This window comes from Coregonus clupeaformis, chromosome 40 (genome assembly GCF_020615455.1).
Source record: "Coregonus clupeaformis isolate EN_2021a chromosome 40, ASM2061545v1, whole genome shotgun sequence".
Classification (NCBI taxonomy): domain Eukaryota; kingdom Metazoa; phylum Chordata; class Actinopteri; order Salmoniformes; family Salmonidae; genus Coregonus; species Coregonus clupeaformis.
In genome coordinates, this window is record NC_059231.1 from 28,955,018 (window position 1) to 28,973,745 (window position 18,728).

General features: G+C 44.6%; 1 protein-coding gene and 1 pseudogene across 3 annotated transcripts in view; one reads left to right on the top strand and one right to left on the bottom strand.

The window, feature by feature from the left end:
• Positions 1–18,728, top strand: part of nalcn (sodium leak channel, non-selective) — a 327,441-nt gene that overhangs the window by 113,265 nt on the left and 195,448 nt on the right. For all 3 annotated transcript variants that reach the window (XM_041863638.1, XM_041863654.1, XM_041863648.1), the window contains one exon: positions 10,913–11,044. In XM_041863638.1, coding sequence (XP_041719572.1) covers positions 10,913–11,044 — 132 coding nt within the window. The remainder of the gene's footprint in view (positions 1–10,912; positions 11,045–18,728) is intronic.
• Positions 7,393–8,866, bottom strand: LOC121547789 (annotated as a pseudogene).

Below are 18,728 nucleotides of genomic sequence, written 5' to 3' on the forward strand. Positions count from 1 at the left end.
TAATATTGTTTCTGCGTTAGAAAAGACCACAAATGTCTTGCATGAATAATATAATATGAAATCAAAACCCCCTGTTTGGTTAGGGCATAGCTTGTACTCGCTACATTTGTTGTAATGATACAGGGACATATTTTTGTGTGTGGCAATTTTGGTTTTGATTGAATTTGGCCATGCTGCTTGTTCTAGACGTTCAATACTGTATCTGCCCCTGCAAGAAATAAAACAGTAACTTACCTCTCCATTTTGTTTCTAGTGGCTGAATACATAGTGATTCTGCTGTCCCTCCCTCTCTCTCTCTTGGTTCCTCTTTCCCGCTCCCTCTTTCTCTGTCTCCCTCTCTCTCTCTCTATCTAATGAAATAGTCCTGATTGCTTTTCATGCCCTGCAGTATAGCTGCCAGCCATATTTGCCTGTTGCCATTTCCAATAAGAACCACTGTCCTGCAGGCTCAACCTCATCTCTCTTCCTCCCTCTCTCTCTCTGCCTCTCTCTCCTCCCTCTTTTATGTCTCTGAATATCCGTCTTCTCTCCATGTCTACATATCTCTTTTTCTCTCACCCCCATTTCTCTCTGAATTTCTCTCATTCTCCATCTTGCTATAACTGAGACAAGATGATAGTTAAATCCCCAGCAGCCAGGCACATCATTTGTCTTGTTTAATGGTTTGCTCATGAATCATTACCTCAGAATGATGGGATGTCTTATTCAAATAAATGTATCATCTGGGTTAATCAAATCTTTTTGATTGTATTTGCAATCGTGAAAATCAATTATATGTTTTTGCATCCATTTATACCATCATACTCTAGCTTAAGGTCTTTCATAAGTAGATGCATTATTGCGGCATAAAGAAGCGAATTATGTTATTTTTAGTTTTAAATTCAAACTATTTTGTCTCTACAACAGTATCTTTTAAACTCTTAGAATATTTAGAGAATGTTTTTCGAAACTCATAGGGAGTCTTACTGAAGGTAATTTATTTTATTTGTATCCACTAAAGAGGTAATGGCAGATTTTACTTTCACTCTGTGAGATTGGGGAGAGGAAACCAGCAGTGAGAAGCCCATCTGAGAGAATGGCGCTTGAATGTATAGCGAACGTTTTACGGGCTCCTGACCAATTCTGCTATTTTGTGTGTTTTTGTGCGCTGATCTAAAACATTTTTGTACTTCATGTTTCCGGAATCGAGCTTCTGGACATCAGACAGTCGGAAGAGAAAGCGACTGCGATATAGAGGCCGACGTGCAGACACCCTGATGAAACTAAGATGGCGAGTAAATAAACCAACTCTACCCTCTGCTCTATTGGTGAATGTACAATCACAGGAGAACAAGCTGCACGTGCACCGTTCGAGAATATCCTAATACGGGACCTGAAGAACTGTAATATCCTATGTTTCTCGTAAACTTGGCTGAACAAGGACTAGGATAATATTCTAGCTGTTTTTTCTATGCATCGGCAGGACAGAACGGCAGCTTCGGTAAGCTCAAGGGGGGTGGTGTGTGTCTCTTTGTTAACAACAGCTGGTGCGCGATCTCTAATATTAAGGAAGTCTCGAGGTTCTGCTCGCCTGAGTTAGAATACCTCATGATAAGCTGTAGACCATACTCTTTACCAAGAGAGTTTTCATCTATATTTTTCGAATCTTTCTATTTACCACCACAAACCGATGCTGGCACTAAGACCACACTCAACGAGCTGTATAGGGCCATAAGCAAGAAGGCACTTCAAGTGATTTTAATGCAGGAAAACTGAAATCCTTCTTACCTAATTTCTACCAGCATGTCACCTGTGCAACTAGTGACAAAAAAACTCTAAATCACCTTTACTCCACACACAGAGACACATACAATGCTTGCCCTCCATTTGGCAAATCTGACCATAACTCCATCCTCCTGATTCCTGCTTACAAGCAAAAACTCAAATAGGAAGTACCAGTAATGCGCTCAATACGGAAGTGGTCAAGATGAAGCGGATGCTAAGCTACAGGACTGTTTCGCTAGCACAGACTGGAATATGTTCCGGGAGTCATCTGATGGCATTGAGGAGTTTACCACATCGGTCACCGGCATTATTAATAAGTGCATCGACAACGTCATCCCCACAGTAACCGTACGTACATATCTCAACCAGAAGCCATGGATTACAGGCAACATCCAGACTGAGCTAAAGGTTAAAGCTGCTGCTTTCAAGGAGCGGGACACTAACCCGGACGCTTATAAGAAATCCCGCTACGCCCTCCGATGAGCCATTAAACAGGTAAAGCGTCAATGCAGGACTAAGAACAAATCCTACTACACCGGCTCTGACGTTCGTCGGATGTGGCAGGGATTTCAAACTATCACGGATTAGAAAGGGAATCCCAGCCGCAAGCTGCCCAGTGATACGAGTCTACCAGACGAGCTAAATGCCTTATGCTTGCTTCGAAGCAAGTAACACTGAACTATGTGTGAGAGCACCAGCTGTTCCAGACGACTGTGTGATCACGCTCTCCATAGCCGATGTGAGTAAGACCTTTAAACAGGTTAACATTTACAAGGCCGCAAGACCAGACGGATTACCAGGATGTGTACTCAGCTACGACGATGAGACAGCCTATAGTGAGGGGGTCATAGGCCTGGCAGTGTGGTGCCAAGACAACAACCTCTCCCTCAACGTCAGAAAGACAAAGGAGCTGATCATGGACTACAGGAAATGGAGGGCCGAGTACGCCCCTATTCACATCGACGGGGCGGGCCGTGAGCGTTGTCCACATCACTAAGGATCTATCATGGTCCAAACACACCAACACAGTCATGAAGAGGGCACGACAACGCCTCTTTCCACTCAGGAGCCTGAAAATGTTTGGCATGGGCCCTCAGATCCTCAAAGTTCTACAGCTGCACCATTGAGAGCAACTTGAATGGTTACGTCACTGCTTGGTATGTACATACAGTGCCTTCGGAAGGTATTCAGACCCCTTGACTTTTTCCAAATTTTGTTACGTTACAGCCTTATTCTAAAATGAGACTCGAAATTGAGCTCAGGTGCATCCTATTTCCATTGATCATCCTTGAGATGTTTCTACAACTTGGAGTCCACCTGTGGTAAATTCAATTGATTGGACATGATTTGAAAAGGCACACACCTGTCAATATAAGGTCCCACAGTTGACAGTGCATGTTAGAGCAAATTGTCCGTAGAGCTCAGAGACACAATTGTGTCAAGGCACAGTTCTGGGGAAGGGTACCACAACATTTCTGCAGCATTGAAGGTCCCCAAGAACACAGTGACCTCCATCATTCTTAAATGGAAGGCGTTTAGAACCACCAATACTCTTCCTAGAGTTGGCCGCCCGGCCAAACTGAGCAATCGGGGGAGAAGGGCCTTGGTCAGGGAGGTGACAGAGCTCCAGAGTTCCTCTGTGGAGATGGGATAATCTTCCAGAATCTTCCAGAAGGACAACCATCTCTGCTGTACTCCACCAATCAGGCCTTTATGGTAGTAAAAGTCACATGACAGCCCGCTTTGACTTTTTCAAAAGGCACCTAAACACTCTCAGACCATGAGAAACAAGATTCTCTGATCTGATGAAATCAAGATTGAACTCTTTGGCCTGAATGCCAAGCCTCACGTCTGGAGGAAACCTGGCACCATCCCTATGGTGAAGCATGGTAGTGGCAGCATCATGCTGTGGCAATGTTTTTCAGTGGCAGGGACTGGGAGACTAGTCAGGATCGAGGCAAAGATGAACGGAGCAAAGTACAGAGAGCTCCTTGATGAAAACCTGCTCCAGAGTGCTCAGGACCTCAGATTTCGGTGAAGGGTCACTTTCCAACATGATAACGACCCTAAGCACACAGCCAAGATAACTTAGGAGTGGCTTCGGGACAAGTCTCTGAATGTCCTTGAGTGGCCCAGCCAGAGCCCGGACTTGAACCCAATCGAACATCTCTGGAGAGACCTGAAAATAGCTATGCAGCAACACTCCCCATCCAACTTGAGAGGATCTGCAGAGAGGAATGAGAGAAACTCCCCAAATACAGGTGTACCAAGCTTGTAGCGTCATACCCAAGAAGACTTGAGGCCATAATCGCTGCCAAAGGTGCTTCAACAAAGTACTGAGTAAAAGGTCTGAATACTTTCATAAGTTTGCAAACATTTCTAAAAAACAGTTTTTGCTTTGCCACTATAGGGTATTGTGTGTAGATTTATGATGGGAATAAACTAGTTAATCCATTTTAGAATAAGGCTGTAACGTAATAAAATGTGGAAAAAGTCAAGGGGTCTGAATACTTTATGAATGCACTGTATATACAGTATCTCACAAAAGTGAGTACGCCCCTCACATTTTTTGTAAATATTTGAGTACATCTTTTCATGTAACAACACTGAAGAAACAGCTTGTATAACAGTGTACATTTGCTGTCCCCTCAAAATAACTCAACACACATCCATTAATGTCTAAACCGCTGGCAACAAAAGTGAGTACACCCCTAAGTGAAAATGTCCAAATTGGGCCCAATTAGCCATTTTCCCCTCCCCGGTGTCATGTGACTCGTTAGTGTTACAAGGTCTCAGGTGTGAATGGGGAGCAGGGGTGTTAAATTTGGTGTCATCACTCTCACACTCCCTCATACTGGTCACGGGAAGTTCAACATGGCACCTCATGGCAAAGAACTCTCTGAGGATCTGAAAAAAAGAGTTGTTGCTCTGCATAAAGATGGCCTGAGCTATAAGAATATTGCCAAGACCCTGAAACTGAGCTGCAGCATGGTGGCCAAGACCATACAGCGGTTTAACAGGACAGGTTCCACTCAGAACAGGCCTCGCCATGGTCGACCAAAGAAGTTGAGTGCACGTGCTCAGCGTCATATCCAGAGGTTGTCTTTGGGAAATAGACGAATGAGTGCTGCCAGCATTGCTGCAGAGGCTGAAGGGGTGGGGGGTCAGCCTGTCAGTGCTCAGACCATACGCAGCACACTGCATGAAATTGGTCTGCATGGCTGTCGTCCCAGAAGGAAGCCTCTTCTAAAGATGATGCACAAGAAAGCCCGCAATCAGTTTGCTGAAGACAAGCAGACTAAGGACATGGATTACTGGAACCATGTCCTGTGGTCTGATGAGACCAACTTATTTGGTTCAGATGGTGTCAAGCGTGTGTGGCGGCAACCAGGTGAGGAGTACAAAGACAAGTGTGTCTTGCCTACAGTCAAGCATGGTGGTGGGAGTGTCATGGTCTGGGGCTGCATGAGTGCTGCCGGCACTGGGGAGCTACAGTTCATTGAGGGAACCATGAATGCCAACATGTACTGTGACATACTGAAGCAGAGCATGATCCCCTCCCTTCGGAGACTGGGCCGCAGGGCAGTATTCCAACATGATAACGACCCCAAACACACCTCCAAGACGACCACTGCCTTGCTAAAGAAGCTGAGGGTAAAGGTGATGGACTGGCCAAGCATGTCTCCAGACCTTAACCCTATTGAGCATCTGTGGGGCATCCTCAAACGGAAGGTGGAGGAGTGCAAGGTCTCTAACATCCACCAGCTCCGTGATGTCGTCATGGAGGAGTGGAAGAGGACTCCAGTGGCAACCTGTGAAGCTCTGGTGAACTCCATGCCCAAGAGGGTTAAGGCAGTGCTGGAAAGTGATGGTGGGCAAACAAAATATTGACACGTTGGGCCCAATTTGGACATTTTCACTTAGGGGTGTACTCACTTTTGTTGCCAGCAGTTTAGACATTAATGGCTGTGTGTTGTGTTATTTTGAGGGGACAGCAAATGTACACTGTTATACAAGCTGTACACTCACTACTTTAAATTGTAGCAAGTGTTATTTCTTCAGTGTTGTCACATGAAAATATATGCTCAAATATATGTACTCACTTTTGTGAGATACTGTATACCCAAGTTATCATTACTCATTATGTACCTATCATTATTTGTATTATTACGTGTTTTACTTTCTATTATTTCTCTATTTTCTTTCTCTCTTCATTGTTGGGAAGGGCCCGTAAGTAAGCATTGCACTGTTAGTCCACACTTTTTGTTCCCGTCGCATGTAACAAACACAATTTGTTTTGATTTGATTTGAGTCACTGAAGGGAAATGTCATTTCACTGTGCCCTCAACTCCTATTCAGAGTAATTCAACCCAGCCCTGTGGAATACCACTCTTCCTCTCTCCATCTCTACATTCACTCCACCCTCCCTATCCCACTCTCTCCATCTCTTTCTCTCTGAGACATGCACTTTTAGTCAGGATGGGTATAAGGACATCAGAAATCCACAGTATACTGATGTACTGTATACTGACTGTTATAAACCCGATTTGGATCCTGGATGCTGATTGGCTAAAACAACATTCCAGCTGTTTGTAAATGAGACAATAAATACAGGTATGACACAAAAATACATGTTTACTGTTCTATTTGTAGTATCACCTACGCCTACCACAGCAAATGACAAGAGAAAAGCAAATAAAGCTTTTGTTAACACATTATTTACCCTTGCCTCTAGCCAAGCATTTGATTTGCAACAACGAGGGTTTGTATAAACCTTCCTGTCTGCCTCCGACCTCAGCAAAAATGTTTCAATGTAAAAAAAATAATATATATATATATTTTTTAATGAGGCTAGTTTGCTGTCATCTCAGCTGCAGAGGCTAGCTAGCAAGTCGATGGCTAGCTAGGAAGGGACAAAAACGTTAGCCCAGAGATTAAAGGTTAGCCAGCCTGCATAGCAACCATTCTTTGATTGCATTGCAACCACATTTTAGTCCAGCCTATTCTGGTTGAATGATGAAATAGTGTGAATTTCCCTATAAAAATAACATTTTTAATGAAATCTTTTCACTAATAGTTGTATTATGTTGACAACCGGTTTGTAAAAGCAATAATGCCAATATACCACACCCCCTTGGACCTTATTGTTCTAGGTCAATGTTTCTCAACCTTTTGTACCAGGGACTGGCAAGCTATGGTCCTTCCTTCTTGGGGGAACACTGTAGAACTGACTAAATCAGTGTCAGCTAACCATCTCAGGTAATGGGTCAGCATCATCTCAGTTAAGTCTCCTTGATCATGTGCATTGTAACTCTATTCTCCAGAAAATGTGAAGCTCATATTCAGATCCTTATTATATCCATAAAGTAAGAAGGGTAATTAGACCATGAATCGTATGGTTCCCATGCCAGTTGCTATATGATCACAGAAAACTATACAAAGATTTGACTTAAAGCCTGAAACCATTTCCATGAAAAAGTATTTGTCTACCAGTATTTATTTTGCAATGGTCAAGCTTTATTAAATAGTAGTAGTTGGGATACATTAGTGTAAACGTCCTCAGTTTTGTTACTTGGTAAGAGGTTGGCAGGCATGGTCAAGAAGGCGAGCGAGCGTGCGAGGCTCGGCTCAGGCGGTGTGTTGGCTATCAATTTCTCCCGAGATACCCAGCCTGGTCTCTTCTCCTTCCAGCAGCTGCCTGTAGACGGCGATCACCGTGTCCAGCCTCAACTTGATGTGAAGCAGCTCCTGGTAGTCTTTCAGGTAGTTGCTCATCTCCAGCTTGGTCTGGCACAGCTGGTTCTCCAGCTGGGCAATGATATCCTCTAGCCTGCCAACCTTGTCCAGATAGGCATACTCCATGGCCTCCAACTGCATCTCCACGGCAGCGTTCTGGGCCCTCAGTGCGTCAATTTGGTTCTGGAGCTTGGTCACCTGGCTGTGGAAGGTGGAGATCTCCTCCTTCATGCTCTTCATCTGGTCCTCCTCCTTGACGGCGATGTCCTTGAGCTTCTTGAAGTTCTCTGTCTCCTGAACTTTGCGGGCCGCGGTGGCTTCAATCTCCATGCAAGTTTTGTGCTGGTAGGCGGTCAGGTTTGTCTGATTCCAGCTTGGCGGTCATCTTAGAGTCCTCAATCTGCTTGAGGAGGTTGGCCACCTCCTCATCTTGGAACTTCTTGAGGAACTGGATCTCGGACACCAGCTGCTCCACAAGCCTCTCCAGTTCTGCCCTCTGCAGCATGGCGTCGACCACATCTTGCCGGAACTCCCTCAGGATCATCTCCGCCTCTTCCCGCAGAGCCAGCTCCTCCTCCAGCTTCGTCCTCCAGACCTCCACCTCCTCCTCGATGTAGCCCCTCTCAATGTCCACCGCCCCCATCTCCTGTGTCAGTGCCTCGATTAGATCCCTTATTTCCTTGAGTTTGAACTCATACTCTTCTCTGATGCCGCTGGGGCCCCCCTTGTGGTGGCCCTTCAGGACATCCAGTTCCGCCTGCAGTTTGGCATCCCTCTGCTCCAGCCTCTGAACGTTTCCGATGTAGCCGGCGGAGCGGACGTTCAGCTCCTGCATCTCTTCCTTCTCGTCGGCATGATGTTTGTGGAGTTCTGCTGTTGTAGAGCCACCCTGGTAGCAGGAGTGTCCATGGCTGACTGTGGCGCCACGGCAGCGAGATGGAGATGAGCTCAGCTGCTGCCGGGTCCTGCTGGAAGAAGATCCGCTCACTGCCAGGCTCTTGGCGTAGGAACCATTGCCACATGTTTGCAGTGTCAATGTTGTTTTTTTAGGATCTGGAGGTCCGTTTGCTCTAGGGTCCAAACCTAGTATCTGATGTGCTTGTGTTGTTAGTATATTTCCACCATTAAAGAAGGCTTGCTCTGTTTCCCTTTGCTGGCCAACCTTGCTAGTGATGCTCTCTCACATCGCCAGGTGGTAAATATGGGGCAATAAATAATTTGTCAGACACCTTCGAAACTCAATTACTTTTGACATTTTTTAAATCTGGATTGTGGCACTAGGACAAAGACCTTAATGACCTAGCATTGCGTTGTTAGCAGGCGAGGTGGGTCAGGGTTGCTCAGCCCTCACGCCCTCACGCCCCATGTGAAATGGTAATCTGAACATGAATGCCTGATATGTTTCTATCTGCCCTCACTTCGGGTTCCTTGTGGAAGGAAGTTGCATCAAGGGCATAGGGAAACAATGACAATGTGCTTTGGCAAACAGCTTTCACTGTACAGGTTTCCATTGTAGACTCATTCAACCATAAATCAAGATGTCATACACCAATGGCAATATTCCTCAGACAATTTCCCATCGCCCAAAATATCAAGTGATTCACCCAGGGAATGTAGCAGTACAGACTCCTGATATCTAACGGCTTGGGACTGTCATGAATGCATTCACCAAATCATAGTATACAAATACAGTATCTGGAGCAAATAAAATATACACTGAACAAAAATATATACACAACATGCAACAATTTCAAAGATTTTACTGAGTTACAATTCATATAAGGAAATCAGTAAATGTAAATAAATTCATTAGGCCCTAATCTATGGAGTTCACATGACTGGGAATACAGATATGCATCTGTTGGTCACAGATACATAAAAAATTAAGTAGGGGTATGGATCAGAAAACCAGCCAGTATCTGGTGTGACCACCATTTGCCTCATGCAGCGACACATCTCCTTCACATAGAGTTAATTAGGCTGTTGATTGTGGCCTGTGGAATGTTGTCCCTCTTCAGTGGATGTGCAAAGTTGCTGGATATTGCCATGAACTGGAACACGTTGATCCAGAGCATCGCAAACATGCTCAATGGTTAACATGTCTGGTGAGTATGCAGGCCATGGAAGAAATGGGACATTTTCAGCTTCCAGGAATTGTGTACAGATCCTTGTGACATGGGGCTGTGCATTATCATGCTGAAACATGAGTTGATGGCGGCGAATGAATGGCACGACAATGGACCTCAGGATCTCGTCACGGTATCTCTGTGCATTCAAATTGCCATCAATAAAATGTAATTGTGTTCGTTGTCCGTAGCTTATGCCTGCCCATACCAAAACCCCACCGCCACCATGGGGCACTCTGTTTACAATGTTGACATCAGCAAACCTGTCGCCCACACGACACCATACACGCTGTCTGACATCTTTCCGGTACAGTTGAAACCGGGATTAATCCTTGAAGAGCACACTTCTCCAGCATGCCATTGAAGGTGAGCATTTGCCCACTGAAGTTGGTTACGATGGCGAACTGCAGTCAGGTCAAGACCCTGGTGAGGACGATGAGCGCGCAGATGAGCTTACCTGAGATGGTTTCTGGCAGTTTGTGCAAACCCACAGTTTCATCCTGTCCGGGTGGCTGGTCTCAGGCAATCCCGCAGATGAAGAAGCCAAATGTGGAGGTCCTGGGCTGGCGTGGTTACATGCGGTCTGCGGTTGTGAGGCTGGTTGGACGAACTACCAAATTCTCTAAAACGACATTGGAGGAGGCTTATGGTGGAGAAATTAACATTACATTCTCTGGCAACAGCTCTGGTGGACATTCCTGCAGTCAGCATGCCAATTGCACGCTCCCTCAAAACTTGAGACGTATGTGGCTTGTGTTGTGTGACACAACTGCACATTTTAGAGTGACCTTTTATTGTCCCCAGCACATGGTGCACCTGTGTAATGATCATGCTGTTTAATCAGCTTATTGATATGCCACACCTCTCAGGTGGATGGATTATCTTGGCAAAGGATAAATGCTCACCAACAGGGATGTAAACACATTTGTGTTATTTTAGAGAAATAAGCTTTTTGTACATATCACAAATATCTGGGATCTTTTATTTTATGAAACATGGGACCAACACTTTACATGTTGCATTTATATTTATGTTCAGTGTATATTGTAGCAGGCCTCATGCTGTTTGTACAGACAAAAGTGTTTTAGGGCATAACTGAAACGACATACACATAGGGGTCCGGTCAAAAGAAGTGTACTATATGAGGGATGGGGTGTCATTTAGGACAGCCCTAGAAACCTGTCATATGTGGACGTGGGTATCTGGATGGGTGTGTTTGTTAGAGACTAGATGTCAATGTGTCCTTATTCTACATGAATGCTAAATAAATGTCTCTGTTTCCGCAGCAACTGATGCGCTCCTCCGTCTTCCACATGTTTATTCTGACCATGGTTGCCGTAGACGTAATCGTTGCCGCTAGCAACTACTACAAGGGCGAGAACCACCGAAGGCACTACGACGAGTTCTACCTGGCTGAGGTAATGGATCAGAACACACAAACATACTGTACAGTACACACACACACTCACACACACACACACACACACCATATGTTTTACTATCCTTTTTTGGACCTGAAATTTATTTCCATTCAAAATCCTATTTTCCCTAACCCAAACATTAACCTTTTGACGCATATGATCAGATATTTGTGATCAATGTTGAGTGGTCCCAGCCATGTTCCATCATAAATATGTGATTGGAACAGTAGCAACAGAACATCTACATATGATGCAACCATCACGTCTAAATATCATTGTTGTCTGAAAAGCATCTAAATAATGTTTTGTACTGATGGAAAATAAAGCTCTTCACCTTCATTCCTCAATTTCACCTTTTATTGTGAAAGACAAATGCTAACTTGATCATCCAAGCATCACACGGAACACATCCACAGCCAAACTCATTCCATAAACCAGTCTAAATAACAGGTTGCGCTGACAGAAAACCAAACATAAGTTAGCGACCTAACAGCTAGACTTGTTTACAATATACCGCATCTATGGTGAGCACAAGGGAAAAATGTAATATTGTTTAGAAAAGAGATACGTGTAAGCTAAGCTAACAGCAGCTAAATTCTTTATAATGGAAGCCATGTTTGCTTATGTTTGACAAGTGAAAACTCTCTATTCCAGAATTCCATTCAAAATAAGATGCAAATAAACAAAGTAAAAGACGGCTGCACCCATTTTCCAAATAAGATTAACTTAGTTTGGCCACTTTTCAGCATATTACAAATCTTCAATGTGCGTGTTACAGTGTATACAACAACCGGAGCACATGACTTGACAAGTTGTTTACAGTTTTTGACAAATCAAAGGGCAAATACAAGGTTATCACCTCAGAGATTATCACCTCAATTACAAGCCTACTGCCTAGCCGTAGCGTAACTCTTGACATACACTGAAAGCCATTGAGTATGGAGATAATATCCGGTTTCAAAAGGAAACGCCTCACTAATTTTTATTTATTTATTTATTTCACATTTATTTAACCAGGTAGGCCAGTTGAGAACAAGTTCTCATTTACAACTGCGACCTGGCCAAGATAAAGCACAGTGTGTGCAAATGTAGTAAGTTATGGAGGTAAGGCAATAAATAGGCCATAGTGCAAAATAATTACAATTTAATATTAACACTGGAATGATAGATGTGCAGAATATGATGTGTAAATATAGATACTGGGGTGCAAATGAGCAAAATAAATAACAATATGGGGATGAGGTAGTTGGGTGGGCTAATTACAGATGGGATGTGTACAGTCGTGGTCAAAAGTTTTGAGAATGACACAAGTATTGGTCTTCACAAAGTTTGCTGCTTCAGTGTTTTCAGATATTTTTGTCAGATGTTACTATGGTATACTGAAGTATAATTACAAGCATTCCATAAGTGTCAAGGGCTTTTATTGACAATTACATTACGTTTATGCAAAGAGTCAATATTTGCAGTGTTGACCCTTCTTTTTCAAGACCTCTGCAATCCACCCTGGCATGCTGTCAATTAACTTCTGGGCCACATCCTGACTGATGACAGGCCATTCTTGCATAATCAATGCTTGGAGTTTGTCAGAATGTGTGGGTTTGTGTTTGTCCACCCACCTCTTGAGGATTGACCACAAGCTCTCAATGGGATTAAGGTCTGGGGAGTTTCCTGGCCATGGACCCAAAATGTTGATGTTTTGTTCCCCGAGCCACTTAGTTATCACTTTTGCCTTATGGCAAGGTGCTCCATCATGCTGGAAAAAGCATTGTTTGTCACCAAACTGTTCTTGGATGGTTGGGAGAAGTTGCTCTTGGAGGATGTGTTGGTACCATTCTTTATTCATGGCTGTGTTCTTAGGCAAAGTTGTGAGTGAGCCCACTCCCTTGGCTGAGAAGCAACCCCACACATGAATGGTCTCAGGGTGCTTATCTGTTGGCATGACACAAGACTGATGGTAGCGCCCCAAACAATCGGAAAGGGGATTCATCAGAGAAAATGACTTTACCCCAGTCCTCAGCAGTCCAATCCCTGTACCTTTTGCAGAATATCAGTCTGTCCCTGATGTTTTTCCTGGAGAGAAGTGGCTTCCTCGCTGCCCTTCTTGACAGCAGGCCATCCTCCAAAAGTCTTCGCCTCACTGTGCGTGCAGATGCACTCACACCTGCCTGCTGCCATTCCTGAACAAGCTCTGCACTGGTGGTGCCCCGATCCCGCAGCTGAATCAACTTTAGGAGACGGTCCTGGCACTTGCTGGACTTTCTTGGGCGCCCTGACGCCTTCTTCACAGCAATTGAACCTCTCTCCTTGAAGTTCTTGATGATCCGATAAATGGTTGATTTAGGTGCAATCTTACTTGCAGCAAGATCCTTGCCTGTGAAGCCCTTTTTGTGCAAAGCAATGATGACGGCACATGTTTCCTTGCATGTAACCATGGTTAACAGAGGAAGAACAATGATTTCAAGCACCACCCTCCTTTTAAAGCTTCCAGTCTGTTATTCTAACTCAATCAACATGACAGAGTGATCTCCAGCCTTGTCCTCGTCAACACTCTCACCTGTGTTAACGATATAATCACTGACATGATGACAGCTGGTCCTTTTGTGGCAGGGCTGAAATGCAGTGGAAAAGTTATATATTTTTTGTGGATTAAGTTCATTTTCATGGCAAAGAGGGACTTTGCAATTCATCTGATCACGCTTCATAACATTCTGGAGTATATGCAAATTGCCATCATAAAAACTGAGGCATCAGACTTTGTGAAAATTAATATTTGTGTCATTCTCAAAACTTTTGACCACAACTGTACAGGTGCAGTGATCAGTAAGCTGCTCTGACAACTGATGCTTAAAGTTAGTGAGGCAGATAAGAGTCTCCAGCTTCAGAGATTTTTGCAGTTCATTCCAGTCATTGGCAGCAGAGAACTGGAAGGAATGGCGGCCAAAGGAGGTGTTGGCTTTGGGGATGACCAGTGAGATATACCTGCTGGAGCGCATACTACGGGTGGGTGTTGCTATGGTGACTAAGATAAGGTGGGGATTTGCCTAGCAGTGATTTATAGATGACCTGGAGCCAGTGGGTTTGGTGATGAATATGTAGTGAGGGCCAGCCAACGAGATCGTACAGGTCACAATGGTGGGTAGTATATGGGTCTTTGGTGACAAATCGGATGGCACTGTGATAGACTACATCCAATTTGCTGAGTAGAGTGTTGGAAGCTATTTTGTAAATGACATCGCCAAAGTCAAGGATCGGTAGGATAGTCAGTTTTACGAGGGCATGTTTGGCAGTATGAGTGAAGGAGGCTTTGTTTGCGAAATAAGAAGCCAATTCTAGATTTAACTTTTGATTGGAGATGCTTAATGTGAGTCTGGAAGGAGAGTTTACAGTTTAACCAGACACCTAGGTATTTGTAGTTGTCCACATATTCTAAGTCCAACCTGCCAAGAGTAGTGATTCTAGTCGGGCGGGCGGGTGCAAGCAGTGTTCGATTGAAGAGCATGCATTTAGTTTTACTAGCGTTTAAGAGTAATTGGAGGCTACGGAAGGAGTGTTGTATGTCATTTAAGCTCATTTGGAGGTTTGTTAACACAGTGTCCAATGAAGGGCCAGATGTAAACAAAATGGTGTCGTCTGCGTAGAGGTGGATCTGAGAGTCACCAGCAGCAAGAGCGACATCATTGATATACACAGAGAATTGAGTCGGCCCGTTAATTGAACCCTGTGGCACCCCCATAGAGACTGCCAGAGGTCCAGACAACAGGCCCTCCAATTTGACACATTGAACTCTGTCTGAGAAGTAGTTGGTGAACCAGGCGAGGCAGTCATTTGAGAAACCAAGGCTATTTAGTCTGCCAATAAGAATGCGGTGATTGACAGAGTCGAAAGCCTTGGCCAGGTCGATGAAGATGGCTGCACAGTACTGTCTTTTATCAATCGTGGTTATAATATCGTTTAGGACCTTGAACGTTGCTGAGGTGCACCCATGACCAGCCCGGAAACCAGATTGCATAGCGGAGAAGGTGAGGTGGGATTCGAAATGGTCGGTGATCTGTTTTGTTAATTTGGCTTTCAAATACTTTCGAAAGGCAGGGCAGGATGGATATAGGTCTGTAACAGTTTGGATCTAGAGTGTCACCCCCTTTGGAAAGCTACCGCGGTCATCCTCCTCTTCAATCTGGGGATCTCAGACGATACGAAAGAGAGGTTGAACAGGCTAGTAATAGGGGTTGCGACAAAGAAAGGGTTCCTGATTGTTTAGCCCAGCTGATTTGTACGGGTCAAGATTTTGCAGCTCTTTCAGAACATCAGCTATCTGAATTTGGGTGAAGGAGAAGCGGGGCGGGGGGGAGGCATGGGCAAGTTGCAGCGGAGGGTGCAGAGCTGGTGGCCGGTGTAGGGGTAGCCAGGTGGAAATCATGGCCAGCCGTAGCAAAATGCTTGTTGAAATTCTCGATTATCGTAGATTTATTGGTGGTGACAGTGTTTTCTAGCCTCAGTGCAGTGGGCAGCTGGTAGGAGGTGCTCTTATTCTCCATGGACTTTAGTGTCCCAAAACTTTTTGGAGTTAGTGCTACAGGATGCAACTTTCTGTTTGAAAAAGCTAGCCTTTGCTCTCCTAACTGATTGTGTATATTGGTTCCTGACTTCCCTGAAAAGTTGCACAATGCTAATGCAGTACGCCACAGGATGTTTCTGTGCTGGTCAAGGGCAGTCAAGTCTGGGGTGAACCAGGGGCTATATATGTTCTTAGTTCTGAATTTTCTGAATGAGGCATGCTTATTTAAGATGGAGAGGAAAGCACTTTTAAAGAACAACCAGGCATCCTCTACTGACGGAATGAGGTCAATATCCATCCATGATACCTGGGCCAGGTCAATTAGAAAGGCCTGCTCGCTGAAGTGTTTTAGGGAGCGTTTGACAGTGATGAGGGGTGGTCGTTTGACCGCGGACCCATTACGGACACAGGCAATGAGGCAGTGATCGCTGAGATCCTGGTTGAAGACACAGAGGTGTATTTAGAGGGTCAATTAGTCAGGATGATATCTATGAGGGTGCCCATGTTTACGGATTTAGGGTTGTTCCTGGTGGGTTCCTTGATAATTTGTGTGAGATTGAGGGCATCTAGTTTACAGTGAGGGAAAAAAGTATTTGATCCCCTGCTGATTTTGTACGTTTGCCCACTGACAAAGAAAGTATCAGTCTATAATTTTAATGGTAGGTTTATTTGATCAGTGAGAAACAGAATAACAACAAAAAAATCAAGAAAAATGCATGTCAAAAATGTTATAAATTGATTTGCATTTTAATGAGGGAAATACGTATTTGACCCCCTCTCAATCAGAAAGATTTCTGGTTCCCAGGTGTCTTTTATACAGGTAACGAGCTGAAATTAGGAGCACCCTCTTAAAGGGAGTGCTCCTAATCTCAGTTTGTTACCTGTATAAAAGACACCTGTCCACAGAAGCAATCAATCAATCAGATTCCAAACTCTCCACCATGGCCAAGACCAAAGAGCTCTCCAAGGATGTCAGGGACAAGATTGTAGACCTACACAAGGCTAGAATGGGCTAAAAAACCATCACCAAGCAGCTTGGTGAGAAGGTGACAACAGTTGGTGCGATTATTCACAAATGGAAGAAACACAAAAGAACTGTCAATCTCCCTCGGCCTGGGGCTCCATGCAAGATCTCACCTCGTGGAGTTGCAATGATCATGAGAACGGTGGGGAATCAGTCCAGAACTACACGGGAGGATCTTGTCAATGATCTCAAGGCAGCTGGGACCATAGTCACCAAGAAAACAATTGGTAACACACTACGCCGTGAACGATTGAAATCCTGCAGCTCCCGCAAGGTCCCCCTGCTCAAGAAAGCACATATACAGGGCCGTCTGAAGTTTGCCAATGAACATCTGAATGATTCAGAGGAAAACTGGGTGAAAGTGTTGTGGTCAGATGAGACCAAAATCGAGCTCTTTGGCATCAACTCAACTCGCTGTGTTTGGAGGAGGAGGCATGCTGCCTATGACCCCAAGAACACCATCCCCACCGTCAAACATGGAAGTGGAAACATTATGCTTTGGGGGTGTTTTTCTACTAAGGGGACAGGACAACATCACCGCATCAAAGGGACGATGGACGGGGCCATGTTCCTCAGCCAGGGCATTGAAAATGGGTCGTGGATGGTTATTCCAGCATGACAATGACCCAAAACACACGGCCACGGCAACAAAGGAGTGGCTCAAGAAGAAGCACATTAAGGTCCTGGAGTGGCCTAGCCAGTCTCCAGACCTTAATCCCATAGAACATCTGTGGAGGGAGCTGAAGGTTCGAGTTACCAAACGTCAGCCTCGAAACCTTAATGACTTGGAGAAGATCTGCAAAGAGGAGTGGAACAAAATCCCTCCTGAGATGTGTGCAAACCTGGTGGCCAACTACAAGAAACGTCTGACCTCTGTGATTGCCAACAAGGGTTTTGCCACCAGGTACTAAGTCATGTTTTGCAGAGGGGTCAAATACTTATTTCCCTCGTTAAAATGTAAATCAATTTATAAAATTTTTGACATGCATTTTTCTGGATTTTGTTGTTGTTATTCTGTCTCTCACTGTTCAAATAAACCTACCATTAAAATTATAGACTGATCATGTCTTTGTCAGTAGGCAAACGTACAAAATCAACAGGGGATCAAATACTTTTTTTCCCTCACTGTAGATTGTAGGACGGCTGGGTTGTTAAACATATCCCAGTTTAGCTCACCAAGCAGTACGAACTCTGAGGATAGATGAGGGGCAATCAATTCACATATGGTGTCCAGGGCACAGCTGAGGGCTGAGGGGGGTCTGTAGCAAGCGGCAACAGTGAAATACTTATTTCTGGAGAGGTGGATTTTTAGAAGTAGAAGCTCAAACTGTTTGGGCACAGACCTGGATAGTATGATAGAGGTCTGCAGGCTATCTCTACAGTAGATTGCAACTCCGCCCCCTTTGGCAGTTCTAGCTAGACGGAAAATGTTGTAGTTGGGGATGGACATTTCTGAATTTTTGGTGGCCTTCCTAAGCCAGGATTCAGACACTGCTAGAACATCAGGGTTGGCGGAGTGTGCTAACGCATTGAATAACTCAAACTTAGGGAGGAGGCTTCTGATGCTAACATGCAAGAAACCAATGCTTTTACAGTTACATAAGTCAACAAATGATAGCACCTGGGGAGTAGGAGTGATACTGGGGACTACAGGGCCTGGGTTAACCTCTACATCACCAGAGGAATAGAATGCATGCTCTTCAATCGAACATAGGAGGAATAGAATAAGGATATGGCTAAAGGCTTTAAGAACTGGTCTTCTAGTGCGTTGGGTACAGAGAATAAAAGGGGCAGATTTCTGGGTGTTGTAGAATAGATTCAGGACATAATTTACAGACAAGGATATGGAAGGATATGAGTACAGTGGAGGTAAACCTAAGCGTTGGGTAACGATGAAAGAGAGAGCATCACTGGAGGCACCGATTGAGCCGGTCTCCGTGTGTATGGGGGGTGGGACAAAGGAGCTATCTGAGGCAGGTTGAGCGGGACTGGGGGCTCTACACTGAATTAGTACAATAAGGACTAACCGAAACCGCAATAGGCAAGGCATATTGACATGGGATATAGGCATAAAGCAATCACAGGTATTATTCGAGAGAGCT